At 39.3% G+C, this 20,191-nt stretch overlaps 1 protein-coding gene across 1 annotated transcript in view; it reads left to right on the top strand.

Moving 5' to 3' along the window:
• Positions 1 to 20,191, top strand: part of LOC119427710 (apoptosis-stimulating of p53 protein 1) — a 41,560-nt gene that overhangs the window by 8,104 nt on the left and 13,265 nt on the right. The window contains exons 2-5 of the mRNA XM_037695346.1: positions 2,600 to 2,747; positions 5,545 to 5,652; positions 7,733 to 7,794; positions 18,509 to 18,604. Of these exons, the coding sequence (XP_037551274.1) occupies positions 2,600 to 2,747; positions 5,545 to 5,652; positions 7,733 to 7,794; positions 18,509 to 18,604 (414 nt within the window). The remainder of the gene's footprint in view (positions 1 to 2,599; positions 2,748 to 5,544; positions 5,653 to 7,732; positions 7,795 to 18,508; positions 18,605 to 20,191) is intronic.

Here is a 20,191-nt window from a genome sequence, read left to right as displayed (position 1 = left end):
GGGTGTGTGTGTGTGTGTGTGTGTGTGTGTGTGCCACACTGATAGACGGAAACAAACTGTTCCTATTATGAGTTTGTGTTCAAGTTTACAATCAGATCTGCCTGTCTACCTCCTAGACTTTCTTAAACATCATGCTGGGTGCCATATTTAAGTTGATATGATAGTTTGCATGAGTAATTTTCTTCACATTGATTGAACTCCTGTATTATTCTTCATCTTTCGGCTTTTCCCTCTTCAGGACAGCGAGTCATCCTCGTCCATCTCACTCTGTCCTCTGCATCCTTTGTTCTCACTCCAACTACCTCCATGTCCTCTAACTGCATCCATAAATCTCCTCTTTGTCTTTTTCCTGGCAGCTGCATTTCTAACATCCTTCTACCAGTATACCCACTGTCCCTCCTCTGGACATGTCCAAACCATCTCAGTCTGGCCTCTGACTTTATCTCCCAGTTGTTCAACTTGTGCTGTACCTCTGATGATCTCATTCTTAATCTTGCCCATCCATGCCACTCCTAAGGAGAACCTCAACATCTTCATTACTGCCACTTCCAGTTCCTTCTCCTGTCTATTTGTCCATGTCTCTGTCTCCAGACCATACAACATAGCTGGTCTCACATCTTGTAAACTTTTCCTTTGACCTTCGCTGACACAATTTTGCCGCAAATCACTCCTGAAACTTTTCTCCATCCACTCCATCCTGCCTGGACTCTATTTTTCACCTCTTTACCACACTCCCCATTTTCCTGGACAGTGGACTCCAACTGAAGTCCTGCACCTTTGTGACCTCTGCTCCTTGTAGCCTCACTGTTCCACCAGCCTCCCACTCATTCACACACATGTACTCTGTCTTACTACGGCTGACTTTCAGTCCTCTTCTTTCAAGTGCATACCTCCACCTCTCTAAGTTCTCTTCCACCTGTTTCCTGTTCCCAGATTGAACTTCATTAGTTTACTTTAATCTGTTTTAACTGCTTTTAACCTGAACATACACAGGTCTGTCTATAGTTTCATCCCTGTGGTGGCGATATTAGAAGTACACGTCCTCTTGCCTTCACTGTGCTGACACGCACACACATGCATATTAGTCTCATAATTAAATAAATTCTCGACAAAAACATAAAGAGAAAAAAAATAACTGAAAGTAGATTTAGTTCGTGCATTTTTAGTCTTAACTATTTTGCCGCATAATTGATGTAACTCCTGGAGGTGTTACAGTAAATTACTTTTCTGAATCAATTCACAGGCACTAAAGAGCTGTGAAACACACACACACACACACACACACACACACACACACACACACACACACACACACACACACACACACACACACACACACACACACACACGCGCGCAAACTATTAAAGTAAATGTATAAACAGCAGGGCTGCAAAGTAATCAATGTTCTGTGTTCTCAGTGGGTTCTCTGCATCTTAACATTTTATTCTGTTCAAATGAAACTTGTTATTGAGGACAACTCTTTTAATTTGAGAATTTTTAAAGTCTTTATTTTTAACTTGTTTTTTGTTTGTTTAATTTAGTCTTTAGATTACCAATTACTCTAAAGCATTGTTTGTTTTTTTACATTTATGAGGGCCTATTAGTCCACACTGCACAAAAAACAATTTCCAACTTATTTTTCATGATTTTAGATAGTGTGTACAACAATATTGTGTGCAGTTTAAAAATAGCGTTTAGTGTTGTAGAGACTGGAATTAAAAGAAGAGCACTTTCATTTTCTTGTGTCAAACAAAAGTTACGATTTGCTGCTTTTGAAATTTAACCAGATGTGTTTCACCCTGTTTTCAGATGAAACAAAAGAAGAAGGGCTGTGTCCGGGCTGTATTTTTTGTTTGTTTTCAGCTAACTGTAATTTTTGGCTCTAAATAAGAAACTGAAAGTAGTTACATATGCTTTTTTTTATCTCTGCAAACGCTCTTTTCAGTGCTTGATCACGTGAACCTCTGCAGTCTTTGTGAGGCCACTTTTATCTTTTTGATTTGTGGAGTCGTACAAAGTGTGTGTGTTAATGTGTGTGTGTGTGTTATCCAAGCTTTAAAAATGTGTTGCTGCTCAGTCTCCGTCCATGCCACCAGAGATTACTTCATTTGATCTGGGACAGGTGTGCAGAAAACTGTGGATTAGTGTGCAGTTTGTATTTTATCTGTGTGTGTGTGTGTGTGTGTGTGTGTGTGTGTGTGTGCGTGCGTGTGTGGGTGTGGGTGTGTGTGTGTGTGTGTGTGTGTTCCTGTGCTCTGTGGACACAGAACACAGCGTGTGAGGAAGAGGAGGAGAGCATTCAGATTAAACATGTATCTGTGTCTGTGTCTGTGCACTCCTATCCCAGATTACCCTCAATTTATCTTTCAGCTGCTGACACATGATCTGAATGACATCATTGGTAACGTTAGCAGTGACATCATCGGTGACGACACAATATGTCCTTTTCTGATCGCTATTTTAATCTTTTGTCTGCAGCCTTAGGGGGATATGATGACGTAACCAATTTCAGGCTCGTTGATCACTTCAAAGAATGAAATTAAATGAAGCTGTTACAGCTTTGCAAGATCTTTTAACCTGCTTGTTTCTATGGTTACAGGTGATCCTGACGGTTTACCTCAACGATGCCCAGCAGATGCTAACTGAGGTCCCGGTGACCCCGGTGACCCGAGTGGTTGACGTGGTGGAGTACTGCAAAGAGGCTGGCGAGGGCGAGTGTCACCTGGCTGAAGTATGGAACGGACACGGTGAGTCCAGTTAGCAGGCGAAGAATGAAAACATGAACTCGTGTTAGTTATTAGACACTCGACAAGGCACAGTGTGCTTTGTGAGAGAAAAGTGTGATCATTTAGTGAAGTAATTTAATTCAAAGTTGTTAATTTTTCTTTTGAGTGTTAATTTTTCTCCTTAACGGTCCCTGCTTTTTTTTTTTCTTCTACATGCTTCTCGGACATGGCCTAAAACAGATGTTTTGAGTTACACAAAGTAAAATAAAACAAAAATGGTGCAAGACGAGTGCTAACCTCGCCCAGTGTTTACTTGAAAAAATAATTAATCGTGCTTTTTATGTAATATATAAAATTGTTTATCTAGAAGTCAACTGGTTCTTTTTCTGTACACAAGTTTTTTGGTAATTAACTAACCTTATCCATCTGTTGTTTGGTACTCAGCAGGTTCAGTTTCTGCTGTTTACTGTGGAAAACAAGAATAATTAGCGAAAAAGAACCAAAAGAAGGCAGTTGCCTTTTAGAAAACCATAAGAAATGTGCTGATATTCACTGAAATTCTTCACCGATCTAACGGAACAACTGCACTTTGTGATGACGCTCTGGTCAATCACATGATTTAATTCATGTGTTCCTCTTTGTTTGTCTCTTTTGGTAAAGTTTTATATTAGAATTTCATTTAATCTGTGATATAGTGAACTGTATGATGTATCCAAATACAGACTTTGTTACAAGATTGATTTTAATCTGTTTTTTATTCAGCCTGCATCCATTTTTTCCCAAGCGTTCAACTCTTTTTTTTTTTGTCTTTACTAATTTTATATTTATGCTATCCAGTCCTGCTGATCTTGTCCCAGTCGTTTTCTTCCTACAGATGTGTAATAAGTTTATGAGCAGCAGGTATTAGATCTGGAATCAGATGAAAGTGGAAGCAGCTCGTTTGTTGTCCTGTGGAGCAGCAGAGAGAGCGATTCTCCCTGCGATCTCCTGCAACTCAGCAGAAAAGCATCAGTTTCTATTCCTGAATAAATTTAGCTTCAGCAGCAGCTCCAGAAGCAGTCAAAGTTTTGGGACAGCATCACAGACGCTGGATATTCACACTGGATTTGTTGTCGTTTCGCTCTTCTTTCAGCACCTTCACCGAATCCTGCACTCGCATAACTACTGACATCCTCTGCTTTGAGGATCAGAGTGCGTACAGGATTATAATCTGGTATTATATGACAGGATAATCACAGTGTGAACTGGCCTGGAAGCTAATTATAAACAGTCAGATCCACGGTGCAGCTACAGCTAGTAGAATCAATATGGGACGGAGTGCCTCCTGTTTATTGTGTAACACCGTAAGCTTGAATAGACCGGTCCATCTCCCGCAGACGCATAGAGACCGTCTCATTTAAAACTTGGCCCACATTCATGCACGCATACAGCATCTACTAACAGCGCAGTGTGTTTGTGCAAACCACTGGTGAGACTGAGCGTCTCTAATGTGTCTCATTGTTGGTGGAACATATTAAGGCTGCCTTGTGATGAGAGGTCAAGCCTTAAGGGTACTAAAGGTTTCCTGGTCGGTGTGTTCATGGCGAGATGCACTAATTTTGTCTGAATGATAGACTAAAACATTTTACCATGAAAATATGGCTGCTGTCACCCCATGAACTTTAGCTTTTCTCTTCTGTTCTGAACAAAGATGTGGCGGTTTTTACGTCAATCGGTCAAAAAGTTGCCAGTTGTGATTTTTAGATAAAAAAATGTGTTGCAGATGTTTTTTAATTAAGAACCAGGTGCTGTTTACATTTTTTACTATAGATTGACCCTCAAAGAATGATATTCTAAGAGTATACTATATTACGTCTTGTAATTTTCTTGACATTGAATTTCCTTATATTTCTTGTTTTGTTGTGCTCATATGTTTTAATGTATCACTTTATACAAAGGTGTAGGTGATATTTTTGCTTGTTTTTAAAATGTTTTTAGCCACACCGCTGTTAGATTTAATTAGTCAGAAAATACTAAAACCATCAAGTAGCTACATGACTTTGAAAAGTATCCCATGCTGCCCTTAGGGTGAAATGACCCATGACGCTTTGGTCTTTAACAATGAGTCCTTGTGGGTCATTTTAACCCAAGGGCAGCAGGAGGGTTAAGAAAAAAGTACTGATTAACAAAGAATAACGAGACAAACTAAAGACATTGATTTATTAATGACATATCTAGGGATGCACAATATTATCAGCATGGTATCGGCCGATATTAGCAAAAAAATTAAATATTGAACATTGTCCATTCCATCAAAATAACTCACCGATATAAAAGGTGCTGTTTTTGCATGACAGTGACAAGGATGCCTGCAGCGCTAGCACAGCGTTGTGACATCACGCACGCCGTCGAGATTAGATTTGTGAAAATTTACAAATGTGCACTGTTCAAGTGTTGTCATTGTGTTAGAGAGAATAAATGTCATGAATAAATTTGACATTAAACATAATCCAAGTTGAAGTGTTACATCATTTTCAGCCCCCTTTTTAGCATCTGCATTTGGTAGCAGGCCAAATTGACAAAGACCATGCAGAATAATGTAGAATTTTAATCCCACAACAGAGAAAGCTACGAAGTCTCTGTAAGTAGTTCTAGGAAAAGAAGTATGGGTATTTGTATCGGTTATCGGCTAAATTTAACATATCGGCATATCGGATATTGGCCAAAAATCCAATATCATGTATCCCTAGACATATCCCTGTCCTTGAACGCACCACAGTGATGTGACGTTATTTAATGTCAGTTATCTAACATCATCTTCCTCTGCGTCCTTTTTCAGAGCGTGCTCTCCCTCAGGAGGTGCTGCTGATGGATCTCCTGCAGCAGTGGGGAGCCAGGAGGCCGGAGGTCAGCTTCTACCTCAGACACTGCCCCGCCTGGCCACAAGGTACACCCAAAACCAAACACGTTCATGTCGATCTGACGAAACCTCGAAAACCAGAGAAACAGATCTGAAGGTTGGCTTTAAAGAGACGGTGGGGAAAGAAAAACAAAACCCACCAATCCAGTGTGAGGTGTAGAAGTTAGGTCAGTGACTCGGACAGTAATTAGCCTGATAAGACGCTTACAGTTACATAATAAGGCAGATTGGGCGGAGCTACAAGCGTATAAGTCACAATATTTGTTTTATACTACTTAACTAAAAGAGTGCATTAGTGACACTGAGCTTGATAAATTACTTTATTTCATTTAATTGAAGAACTTGAACCGAAAGGCAGTGAATTGTGGGATATCTGTCCCTGTTGGAGCCAATGATCGATCTGCTCCGTGTGGGGGTGGGAAAAGCTCACCACCTGCTGCTGCGTTCCTTCTTGCGCATCAGTCGTTAAAACACAATTATCATTCATTAGACTCTCATCATCATCATGTTTCAATGAACTGTTTGGGATTAATTAATGCATTAACTTGAGCTTTATCATCTTTTTGTCTGCATCTAAACCAGTCCTGAAGTTGCGCCGCGCGCGTGTCCTCATTCCCATCAAACGTTCAGCTGACAGTAAACAGATCTTAGATGCAGTCTCACATCATTTGCCTGCAGCTCTGTAATAGCTTTAACGTGAGCTGGAATAAGATGAAAAGCGCAGCAGCTCATTTTGTCGCCTGCAGTGGGGAGAAGAGAGACAGCTCCTCTCGCTCGGGTTCCCCTGCCTCTGAAGTATGGATGTGTTTTTAAACTGCATGTGATATCTTAACGTCTGACAGGCTGGCTAATGCATCACCCTGAAGCTTCCTGCTCTTTACCTGCTAGCTTATATTTGGCTTCTTATCTAAATTTCATGAAACGTCTTATTAAAGCAGTAATTTATTCTCTGTGGACCAGATCATTATAAAATATTACCTCCTCGTGCTAATTTACCAGGATATGTGCCTTCTGTGACTTACTGACGAGGTCTGCACCTCCCACACAGAGGCACCGCTTTCCTCCTGCAGAAAAAATCTGCACGACTGCTCAGATTACGAGTTTTTTAGTGGAGAGCAAACTGTTCTCACCAGGATGGGACAGACACCCTCCTCAGTTAATCATACATCACTCCCTGTTTGGTTCCTGCTTTGTTTCACTTTTTATCATTTAAAATATCTCAAACTTGTAATAGAAAGCAGTTTTAATGACACACATTGTTTTTGTCTCTGTATTCTTCGCTCTATTGTGCCAACTATAAATAGCATTTTAAATCTACCCTGACCAGACAGTTTGAATCTGAGCTAATCCTATGCAGCTCCAAGTTTCCCCTCCAGTCAGTGCAGAGTAATTGAGCTGCTAAGTCTTGGTTTAAAACCAACGCACGGCTGTAGTGGCGTCACGTTGACCTGATACAAAGAAGACTAAAATAATGAGCTGCTGCGCTTTTCATCTTAAACTCTGCTGCTCGTTAAACAATGCAGAGCTGAGGAGTCGCAGAACTTCATCACCCAGAGTTTACTCCAAGATGATTTTATGCTGACAATGATAGATAGCAGTCAAACCTTGATATCAAGATATATGAGTATGTGTTGTGAACGACTTTCAGCTACTACCACACCAAGTTTCAGCTCAGTATTTGGAAATTGACTGTCATTTTCATCTCTGCTATTTGCGGATGATGTGGTTCTATTAGTTATCACCGGAGCGGTTCGCAGTCGAGTGTGATGCGGCTGGGATGAGAATCTGCGTCAAATTACGTCAGGTGGATTATGAGATATTTTGATAATAAATGCATGAAAACGTTCATAGAAATCCCTACATGATTAAGTATACAGGCCAGCTGTAAAACTAAAATAAAACCAAGACTTTTATAATCAATATTTTCACTGAACAAGTTATTTGCAGTATATTTGATGTGTTTTCAAACGGAAGGCTGGACAGTTGATTAAAACCATGCTCCTCTTCCTGTCGGTGTCGGGTCACACGTTTTATCGGGTCACATGACTCGACAGGCCTGCATTCACTTTAATACATTTCCCATCCCTGCTCACTTCTTCATTTTCAGGAAATCAGCAGCTTTCAGATCAGAGCTGGACTACAGAAGCAGCAGAGAGCGGCAGTGATAAGGTCAGTCCAAGCTTTTATGTTTTTTTAAACGTCAGTAATATTCTCAAATATATTTCTACTACCAGTTACAGTAAAAAAAAATGTACAGATTCAGCCAGACTTTTAAGATCTTAATGAAGAACAAGATGTAATTTCAAGAAAAGACAACTTTTCTGACAGTATAATTAATAAGGCAGAGAGGCTGCAGAGCAGAACTAAAAACAAAAACGAAATTGTATTACAACCATCTTGTGTGTGTTTTCTTGTGCTTTTTGAAACACTGCTGTGCTTGATTTGTGTTTCTGGAAACATGGATGTGCAGCTTTGGCTCTGTGAGGTTCACCTTTTGAAATGTTCTCCCAAAAACAACAGGAATAAATCTTTGTTTTGACTGTAAACTTTGAGTTTTATTGTAGCTATATGAAGACCTTGTTTTGCTTTCAATCAAAAAGATTAAAATACTCCTTTAAAATGTTTGCAGTGTTTCCAGACATCTATAAAAAAGTTTAAACAAGCTAAAAGATCTTGTTGCTAATGAAAAATTGAAGGCTCAGCATTCTTTGAAAGAATATGACAGATCATGCAATATTTGTTGTGATATTACACGATCTGTTAGCAGTTGAACTATGTGTTTTGAATGACTCTCAGCTACTACTACACCAGATTTTACCTCAATATCTGTAAAATGTCACTCGGGTAAAGCCGTTTTTGTAAGGTCACTTAGTTGTGGCGTCCATCTTGAATTGAGTTGACTTCACAAGTTAATCAGTTGTGCAATCAGTCAGTGCTCAGATTATAATTTGGGGATCAGTCTCAGCTACTACCACACTAAACTTGAGCGCATTATCTTTAAAGCTGTCTTAAGTTATTGCCATTTTTGTGTTTTAAAAGTTCACTTTGCTGTGGCGACCATCTTGAACCAAGCTGACTCCAAAAGCTAAATAGCTGTAGAAGCCAACCAGTTGATCACTGTCTAAAAGTTTCGTTGAAGTCTGTTCAGCAGTTCATGAGATATTTTGCTAACAGACACACAAACACACACACATGGACACAAACATAAATCGCTCCAGGAATCATTCAGCATTTGGTGTTTATTTTCAAACCCTAAAAATAGTTTTATGACTACATGAGTGTTTGTGTGTAACCCAAGATTTTCACCGTTTGTGTGTCGACTGGCAGATTAAATCACGGGATTAGTGAAGGTGATGATTATCCTGCTCCTCCAGAAACAAACAAACAGCGCAGGTTTATTCATTCCAACCAGGATTTGTTTTTCTTACTCGCACAGTACTGAGTCATACTGTAAAAAAAGCAGCTGACCTCCTCACTGTTTTTATTTGTTTTTAAGCATCCTAGTCACATATTTAACCCCAGACCAGACATGAGGCCTGTGGTTAGGCCTCGTTCAGCCAGTCTCGTGTGTGTGTGCATTGGTACTGTTAGTCAGCCAGTGTGTGTGTTGGTCAGTCAGTGAAGGTAGGATTAGCTTGGTCCCATGACATAACCAGGCTAAGAGGATTGTTGGCTGGCCACACAGCTCCTCCTCCTCCTTCCTCGTCTCCTCTTCCTCTCACCTTGTCCACTTCTTTACACTTGTCTCGACGTCTTTCTTCGTTCTCGACTGAACCTTTTTTCGTTCAACTAAACAAAGATTTACAGGCAGCAGAGGAGCGCGGGGGTGAGTTTAAGACTTTTATTTTATTTTTTTCATAATGTGGGCGTTGGAAGCAACAAAAAGTTTATTTACTTCACACTTCTTTGTCTTTTCACTTACTATAAACAATAAAGTAGCAGAAAAAAATGAAAGAACTAAACATAGAAATAGCTTTGTGTCACTTTCTTATTTCACTTTGTTCTTGATTTAAACTACACCCCAGTATCAGACTTTGTGTGTTACAGAACAAGAACACAGTGTTGCTTACATCATGTGAAGACTGGCCGGGTGGGGCCATTTTTTTTTTGTTTGAACCACGTGTCTTTAGATTTTTGTGACTGTGGGGAATCCAGCACCATGTAATCACATCCAAAAGTTCTCACTTTTTTCCTACATCAGGTGTCGAGCGTTTCCACAGATCGACTGCGATGACAGACTTCATATTTTACTTCAATAAGTCTAAGCTTTTAGACTTTTACAAACAAAGTACTTAATTCATAGATATTCAGTGAAAAACAGGAGACATAAAAGAAGCAAAGTATTTTCTAAACTGTCAGTTATAGACCTCAGAGATCAGAATCAACAGGTTTTAAATTGCAATTAAAATCTGCAATCAGTGCATCTCTAATTCAGATGCATTAACTGATCTTCATCAACGCCCAGGAGGAAAGACGTCCGCAGTGACTTTTGAGAACTGTTGCTGTCATTAATCTGGGAACAGGTTAAAGGTAATTTTTTGGAGCCCGTCATTCTGCAAAGAAAGATTATTCACAAGTGGAAACATTTTAAGACGTCTGATGTTCATACTAGGAGTGAACATCTTAGAAGATTCAAGAAAAATCAACCATTTGACTCACAAGGTATTTTTAATATTTTAAATACTTGTTTAGAATTTTAGCTTATTCCTTTTTTTTTTAAAGAATTTTTGTTTTTAAGTCAAAATAGAGATTCCTTACCAACTAATGTTGGAGCAGTTTATATTGTATAGATCGTTAACATAAAAAAAAAAACCACCTATTTTTTCACATGCACTATCACAGAAATCACCTGCCTAATCCTGCTGCCAAAACACGTCTGACCCAAATTATGGGTGTAGGCCCTTTGAGGTTGTGATGTGATTTCTTGTTTTTCTGTTTTGGGCATGTTACTGACCTGGTTAACAATTAGGATGAAGCACACTTTCAGTGTTTGTTGCTGTTTATAGCGGCGCTGCTGCAGTTCTCCTGTCAAACAGTAGGTGTCGCTTATAAGAAAATTATGCCGGTAAACGGCAGGAAGAAGGTGTACTCAAAAGAATCTATTGGAAATTAATTTTTATGTAAATATAACTAAACCTTTTTCAGCGTTTTTATTACGTTTGTAGAAACAAACCTGATCTAGACTTTTCAGCAAATAATTAATTAAAGTACTTTCAAAAACGTATACTTTTTTCCTTCTGTTTCTGCTTCATGGCTTTTTGCGGCAACACTAGACACAAACAAGGACGATTTAACGAGCTGGAAAAAAAGTAGTTATAAAAACTGGCTGAAACTCATGTTTCAGTCTGAAAAAAGAACTTGAAATTGAATGGATTTGTCATGCATGAACAATATTATTGATAAAGTGGGGGTATGGTGCATCGTAATATATTGTGAGGTATTTTGTCCCATCAATGACACCATATTTCTACCTTGCACAGCTTACGTTTGACCTCTTTCGAACAGGAAGTCTACGTGGAAATAAAACAAGATTATATACAAGCGGTGCAACTTGATCCACTTGTTCAAAGTAAATTAGTAGTACAATTACTTTTACAGTATATATAGTAGTAGACGGATGTAGTGTATGTATGTAAATGTTTTTCAGACTGTCATTCCTCTCTGACACACCCTTTAACTGTAACTCAACTCCTTCCAGCTGCGTGTGAGAGCGCAGCAGAGCATATTAAGACCACAAGTCTGTTTTTGAATATGTCAGTTTTTGTGTTGTTCTAGATTAAGATGAACGCTGTTACTGTGTCACCACTTTAAACTTGTGGTAGTCTGAGTTCAGAGACGTCGGCAGACTTCACACACTACGTTTGACACGTGATAGTCCCGATGAGTTCGCTTGCATGAATGAAGACTTTCGGCTGAGATGTTTCTTTTTGTTTCATCTTGGTTTTGCCCGAGGACGCCGTTGATAGACGGGCTGTCTTCTGTGAGGATCAAAGATTAAATCGGTCAGTTAGAGGACGGTGCTTATAACCATCAGGCCTCCCTGCAGTAGTGTGGAGCAGGGGGTTATGGGAGTTTTCTCCTTTTGTCCAGTTGAAGCATCAGAAATGTCTGAAGGCTGTTATTGTAGCTCACAAGGAATATTTTTACTGGAGACACACAGCAGATGTGAAGATCTGATCACTAATAAGTCATGTGTTTCAGATTATAGTTACAACAGAAGGCGGTAAGACGTTGAGCTGCCTCTCTCAGTTTATTCTGTCTGGTGTTTTTCATTTCTTATAGTTTGCAAATTGACAAAACCTTAAATCTGCATCCAAAACACATTTTCATCATCATAATTGCTTCAATGTATGAGACGAAACGGAACAACAGTTAATAACCTTTAAAGCTTCTTTTGTAGCGTTCACAAGTGTAGAAACAAGAACAAAACAATTGTTTATAGTACGTAAATGTGCTTTAAGAGTGGAGAATTAGAATGAAGCTGCATCTTTAATCATCAGGGTGTTGTACAGAAGCTCATATACGCTGACAGTCAGGAAGAAACAGTCGCCAAGAAAGGAAAACAAAACGCGCCAATCATTTGCATAAAATCTGCAAAGGGGCTTTTTTTTGACAGAACAAAGAATACCGGAGCACTAACACAACATCTAAAGAGGTGAGGAGTACCAGCATCAGAAACATAACTTGTGTAGTACAGGCCTAAAATAAAACTATGTTTTATTGAGCACATTACGAGTTCTTTAATATTATTAAAACATTAGAACTGGAGTGAAGTTTATCTGACGTATTATTTCACATGTCATGGATTGAACAAACTTTTTTCGTTTTTTGAGGTTTGAATTTGATTTTAAAGTGGCTCCAAATTAGTTTGCAGATGCAGATCTGTTTTGATCTTAACCTATAAACGGACTTTAAATCATAATTCGCAGCATTTTAACCTCGTGTGTTAAATAATGGTGCGTTAAGCACAAAATATTTATGGTTCTTCTATTGGCGACTCTCTGCAGACATTGTGTTTTGTCGTCCTGTTTAACAACCCGACAGCATGCTAACTGAAGAAGAGAAAAAGCTGTCCTTAATACAATTTGTATTTCGTCTTAACTTCAGTTTCAAATGGGATTTGCTTTTATATTAAGCTTTTAAACAAGTGAAGAGAGAAATTAGCAATGAAGTTCACATTTCAACATAAAACAAGTGAACTTTAGTAGATTAAATTCTGGAGATGATTTATATTTTGTCCTCTTTTGTTTATTAGCTACCAACATTTGTGACTTTTACATATATCTTTGCAACTTTAAACAACCTCTGTCCCTGATATGCAGTTTTTCTATGTTTTATAGTCACAAAACACGTTTTAAATCTCTTTCGTGAGGTTTACTCTCAACAGTCTGACCTGTCTAGAACAGCAACACTGGCAGAAATTAATGTCAGCGTTTTGCCCTGGTTGTGCGTTAGTGTGAGAGAAATACGTGACGCAGCAGTCACATGCCATGTGTCTGTGTGTGTAGAGAGAAGCAGGATGAAATGTGACGCAGCAGGATGCTGATATCTGAGCCCACATGCAGGAGCGTTGCTGGTCTCTTTCAGGAACGTGGGTCTCCCGGCGTCTTCTCGTTATGCACATCTGGAGGGGCTGAGAGCAGCTCGAGCCCCGTCAGGCTGTGGTGCAGTGATTTCACTTCTGAGAGAAAGTGGTAGAAAGAAAAAAGGGAGGTGCGAGGAGGGAGAAATGGGGGAGAAGAGGGGGTGTCGCTGCAGCAAAAAGCCAGCTGCAGGGGGATGACAGGACTGAGGGAAAGAGAGATGAAGTAGGAAAAGTAGATGAAAAAAATCATTAAATAATGACTTTATTTTAGTCTTTTTCTACTCATTTAAAAGCCTGTGCTCTGTATTACCTGAATGCAGAGTCACATTAAGGGTTTTTACTCTCATCATACAAGATCTCAGTGAATGAGTAAGTTTGTATGAGAGGGAGAGCATCGGGTGGGGGGTGGGGGGAGTGTGTGGGCTGGAGAGTCGTGAAGAGCCGGAGTCGTAAATCTCAGCACATCACCAGACGGACGGGAGGGAAAGTTGTGATAAGGATCGCTCTGATCCCCCCTCCCTTCTTAAAGTCTTCCAGCCGCCCGGCATCGTCTTCCTCTCCGGGCTCGTGAAGGTCCAGCGGATCTCTGCGAGGCTGCGGTCATGGAGTGGAACGAGGTGGATTTGGTGCAGGAGTTTACAGTTGAAGGACAATGCAGCAAAATTAAAGTCCGCTCCTGCAGGATCACATGGGACAGCCTGCAGGTAAATACAGCACCGATTTAACGCCAGCTTGTCTCATGTCCTCCAGCGTGTTGGGCAGCACGCTTCATACATGACCAAAGCAGGAGTCAGGTGGATTTTTAACTTTTTAGTGTCTGTAGGATGCATGTTGTCACTGAAAACATCACAGAGGTGGGACAGGAAATTTTAGTGGCTATAAACTTCATCAAATTTAAATCACTAAGTTATCATTTATCATATATTTTTGGTGGGATATTCCTAAAAATAAGTCTCAATAAGCTTTAAAAATGATTGGAATGGTAATAAATGATAAAATTATTCACTGAATAGATAATTAGTGCTACTTAGTCGTTGATGGAGCCAAGGTTTGCTTAGTCTTATTCATTTACCAGCAGTATTGTGTATTTTTAAATTAAATATAAAGACAATAGGCTTAAATATGCAGCATCTTCAAGTCAGTCTGAAGGAACATGTGAAAACTAAGCAATCTGAAGTAACCACTGCAGAGATTCTACTTCATGTTTTCTGCCTCTGTAGCCTAAAGTCCACATAAAATAAATGTATCAAGAAATAAATAAGAAAAGTCTGACGACAATAAAAGCTGAATCCCATTGATTTTGACTTTCCCTCTGGCTCTTAATTTGAAGCCCCACGCAGTAGTATTTAAAATATTTACTCACCCCTTTAACCCTCCTGCTGTCCTTGGGTCAAAACGACCCCTGAGGCCTTGATTTTAAGAAGCTCCTCATTAGTTTTTGAGCCTTTCTGTGTAATGCATCACCCAGACTCGTCACCAGGCTGTTTTCTTTTATTTTTAAACTAAATGTGGCCCAGATTTACTAAAAATCAGCATGTGTTGTTTTTTCTCTCCACTTTTTGGGTGATGGTGGATACAAACCAAACGATGGTTTGCATCCACCATCTGCTGCATCGTAATGTTTCCTCCCAAAGCAAATGGAAATAATTATGTAACTGCAAACAGATACATCAGTTCAGCAGGTGTGAACGATTTGCACTATTTTTGTGTCAGAACTCTGTTAATATTGCACCGTAATCTAAATATATTTTGTTCACCAAAGTTCATGCTCAGTAATCCAGGTAAAAATCCAACATTCAGTCAGGTCTTTTTTTTTTTTTTTGCTGAGACTTTTCGTCTTTCATCCAAAGGACTTCTTCAATCTGAGGAGCCGCCAAACAAACTTAGTCCCACAAGCAACACACTCCCATAATGTAAAAAAAAAAAAAAACAGTTTGCTGGTGATAAGATGGGGTCCAAACACTCTGGGGACATCTTTTTTCCACAATGGGAGTGTGTTGCTTGTGGAACTCAGTTTGTTTGGTGGCTCCTCAGATTGAAGAAGTCCTTTGGATGAAAGACGAAACATCTCAGCAAAAAAACAAACCGTCCATATGACCTGATTGAACATTGTTGGATGATATTTTTGTTACAAACACAACAGAAACAAAAGTGACAGAAAGTAAAATGTTTTGTTGGTCTTAGAAGATGGAGAACAGAGGGGCTTTTAAAACCAACATCTTATTCAAGAAGGAACCTGCACGGTATTTATACATTTATAAGACAATGTTTGCCATCTAATAATGTTAAAATGAGTCCTTGATGCCTCTTCCTGACTATGGGGTACTCCATGTTCTTGTGCTTGTGTACCTGCAGTGAACGTTGGGATGCTACGATAATATTTTCACAATATGAGCTCTGTATGTGAAGTATCTGTTAAAATATTTTATAATCATGAAGCTTTACGCTCTGAAATTAAACAGCACAAGCTGAGTTTTACACACTTTTTTTTGGGACAGTTTTGTAGATTTAAAAATATTTGACCCTCCTCACTGGAAGAGAGGATAAATTATACTTTTCCTAGCATGCCTGCTATTCCAACAGCACAGAGGATTGCACCTCTCTGTTTCTTTTAAGACGGTTACCACCAGCTCTCAGGTGGCGGTACATGTTTTACACTGGCTGTGTGTCACAAATGGTGCTGGTCTTTGAATGTCAAATGCTTTCATCCTTGCCAGTTATATACGTAGATACAGGTGGGCTTTCCTCCTTATTAATACGTGAAACCGCATTCAAATGTGAACAAACTGCACTGGTCGCTAAGGCAGCACAGTTTGAGGCGCACATCTCCCTTTGTGAGACCTTTGTGAATTTGATAAATGCACAGAAACCTAGTTTGAGCCTGAAAAGGCCACACAAACCTTTGGTAAATTTGGCCATGGATGTCTTTCATTACTCTTCATGATCATTACACAACTTTATACTGAAACAAATATTTAAATGCTGACTTCTTTGAATTTTACATTCTGAAAGCTAAACCCCTATAAATACATGAGCAACAAGGCAAAACGCAAAGATCATTGAGCTCACAGCCTCTCAGGTGGAAATTTATGTGGATAATAAATATCAGAGCTGACTTTGTGACGGGCGCTGGGCTGTTGGAAATCTGCCCTGTAGTTTGATCGTTCTGCACCGTTAGTGTTGTTGGTTTCCCTTACCCCTGGGAAGTTACCTCTTTTTTTCCCACGTGTGATCACATGAACATGTTGAAAATGTTCCAGAAATCACACGACGTTTCACACGACTCACATGTTTATTCATCAGGGGAAACACTTAAAGGTGATGTTTCTTTTCTGTAAGTGTCTGAGAGTCAGTCCAAGTAAAACAAGCACACACTGTTTTTTTTTTTTTTTTCAAGAGGGGGCCTGTTTACATGGATGGGAGGCTGCTCTTTAAAATGTGCACCAACATGAGGATGTTCAGGATCCCTCAGGTCAGCAGTTAGCTAATGGCAGGCTGTAATGTGCGTGATGTCACTGTCTAAAACATGGAGTCTGCAATGTGTAAAAACCCTCAACATCAGCGTTATGTTTGTAAGAATTACACAAGTCCTCCTGAAGGCATTAGTGCTTTCTATAGCACCACATATCAGTGTCATTAATCACTGATGCATATCGTAACAGTTTCCTCTCCGTGAGAGAAATTTTCTTATTTAAGAAATCCCAAAACACAAAGCATCTGTTCAGCATTATGGATCGTTCCCTGAGTAACGACATGAATGTCTTTGTGAGGTAAGTCAGGATTATTTTGACAGTTTTAACAAAATTCAAAATGTTTTCAAAGACATTAATTTAATTTGTTGATAGTCTCTTTGAACTAATCAGAATTTGAACAGAACAAATAAAAGTGAGCAGCATGGAGGTTTTGCATAAAGTTTTTATTGTCTGGGCCTTTTGCATTCATATAATTGATCATATGTAACTTGTGCTGGTAAAATAAGTCAGAATGAAAAATGTTTCGATATTGAGTTTTCATTATTATTAAATTCTTCATCTCAGAAGCATTGAAACTTGTTTGTAATATGTTTAAATTTGGTGATTTGTCGCCTCGCATCGAGCTAGTTTTGCTTAGAAGAGTGCCGGTTTGAAAACTTACATGTCATTGGTCCGGAGTGATGTCATTTGGATTTTCAAAGTTCAAGGTTCTTTATTGTCATTCACATCACATGTGGTACATGAGGTGGAACAAAATTGTGTACACAGGGTCCCAGTTACATCCAACGATAGCAAAAATATAAATTGTAAAATAAACAGTAGTAAGGATCTAAGATATAAACTAAGAAATACGCTTAACACTAATAGTGCAAAACAATACGCCGAACAACAGCAGCACAAACATGAGTCTGTGTGAGCAGATGAGTACAATAATTAATACAGCAGCATGAAATAATCAGCAGCATGAGATCAGCAACATGGATAATCAGCAGCACATATCACCAATCAAAATGGCATTACAGTGATTTTTTTTTCCAGTGGTATATTAATATAAAGGGGAATCCCCAAGCTTCGCAATGATGCCAAACATTATACGAAGGGATTTCCCAGTGCTACAGCAGCCAACATAGCAAAATGGTTGATTTCAAAAGAAAATTTAGAGCATAACTGGACCAAGAATTATTTCTAAAGACATACTTGTTAGAAATCTTTGATTTAAAGGTAGATTAGGAATATTGTATGCTCTTAGTTACCAGGATTGCCACATGGTGTCTTTGCAGTCTTGTTTAACGCAAATCAATGTGGCAAAAATCAGTATTGTCACTTGGCCGCAAGGCTCGCGTATTTTGATTTATACTGTTCTCGTTTACGGCCATTAACAATCAGCTGTGCGGTGTTTTTAGTTGAATTGTTTGGGTTTCTTGTGTATTTTGAATGAATGTAACACACCAGCGGAGAATAGATGTGCGTCTACGGGTGAACACAGACAATCACAGGATGTAGTTGGGCTGCAAAACCTTCAGCTCTCTCAGAGTTCCTCAAAATGTTTGTCCTGAATTAGACAAAAAAATCAGTCTGGTCGTAAAACTAACTGAAAACTGAGATTAGATTGTCTGCTGCTGAAGCTGCGGTGTGTCTGTGATGAACGGCACAGATGAAATCACCGCAGTTATTCCACAATCTAAACTATAATTCTGTCACTGTGCCGAGGCCGCCGGCTGGGAACCTCGTAACGTCGATGCAGAAGCTGCTGAGCCACCCAAAGCGTGAGGTGATACTCGTGTGTCACCAACAGTCCTGAAAACACGTTTCTTTGTGTGTTTAGGTTCCCCGCGTGGAGCTGACCCTCTCCGAGCTCCAGGAAATGGCCACAAGACAACAGCAACAAATAGAGGCTCAGCAGCAGATGTTAATCGCCAAGGTAACGCTCACAGCAGCTGGAGGGATCACCTGTCAGTTCACGGTGTCGGTGCATAAACACCCTCATTAGTATTCTGTTGTCCTGTCCCAGTGCACAGCTTTGAAATGAAACATTCAAAGTATTAATTCACAAATGAGATATTGCGATCAGTTTGGTGAGAAAACTCGTCTTTGGAGCTCTGTAGTTCAGGAGTCCCTCACAGAAACATCATCCAAAGTTGAAACGGCTCACAGAAAGTTGGACTTTGCGTTTTTGAACTGGCATTTTTCTTACCCCTGCAGTTTTAACACAATCGCAGCTTAAGTTTGATGATTTTTGGAGATTCGGCCTTGGGAGTGTCCAACTGAAAGTAAATAATATCACAACTAACTTTAGAAAATTTTCTAAACCTTCGCAATCCAAGTCTTCTTATCCCCAAAAGTTCTTTTAGTACATACACAAATCATACATTTAAAAAAAAAAGTCTATTTCTAATGTTTTCATCAAGTTTATCTCACAGATATCGTCCTTAGTTTTCACTCAAATCCCTCCAAAATACAGCATAAACCCAAACTCAGTTATTTTTATAATGGAAGTTATTATTATTATTTTTTACTTGTCATATTTTCTAGATAAAAACACTGCAAAGAACTAAACATTCAGGTTTTACTCAAGTATTTATAAGATCTGGCTCATAGTTTTCACACATCCAGTTTGTTTTTCTTAACTTTGTCAGTTTCTGTCTGTCTCTCATTAACCTCAGGGAGTGATGGACACAGTTGCGTGGTTACCGTGGTGACCATATTGAGCCGCTGGCAGCGGCTTTGACATTTCCGTTGCTCTTGGTTCTTTCTACACTTCTTATGCAGTTCATGCATCAAAATGGAGGCATTTTATTTTATACTCAGATTAACATGAAGTCATGTTTGACGTTTTTAGTAGCAGCTGCTTTTGCGCCTTTGTCATCTGTCTCTGAAAGGTTCACTTTAAAATCTAAAAAATAAAAATCCCTGCCCATGCTTCAGAAACAGGACGTGTGATCAGGTCGTGATAAGAATTATGGGAAAGACGATTCATTTCAGGGTTTTTGTTTTTAGGCACATATCAATCAGTGGTCCCCATTCTCACGTTGAGGAAATGACCTCTGAGCTGACAGGAAGTGAGGTCATCAAAAAGCTGCAGCTGCTGGGAAACTGAATCACAGCACAGAGCCAAAAAACCACCCACACACAAAAAAAAAACGTATGTCTAATTATGACTTTTATTTGGGCTGTTTTGGTTTTATCAAAGTTTTTATGTCTCTGCCGTCACATTTCTGCTGAGTTTCAGCATTTTTTTTAGAGCGGCAGTTTCCCCGCTTGAATAAAGTGACAGATTAAATGTTTCCTTCCTGCATGCTGAGTCTTTTTTTTTTTCTCAGAGGATGGAAAAGTTTTACTGCTGTGATTTTAGGGTGGATTGATGACTTCCAGAGGAGAACAACCTGAAAGGTTTTCCTCTGTTATCAAACAGGCCCTTGTTATGTAATGTGTTGTGTTTTCAGTGAATGATGTGTGGAGAAACACACACACACACACACACACACACACACACACACACACACACACA

This window comes from Nematolebias whitei, chromosome 21, assembly GCF_014905685.2.
Source record: "Nematolebias whitei isolate Nwh7 chromosome 21, NemWhi1, whole genome shotgun sequence".
Taxonomy (NCBI): Eukaryota; Metazoa; Chordata; class Actinopteri; order Cyprinodontiformes; family Rivulidae; genus Nematolebias; species Nematolebias whitei.
This window is presented reverse-complemented; position numbering and strand designations above follow the sequence as displayed.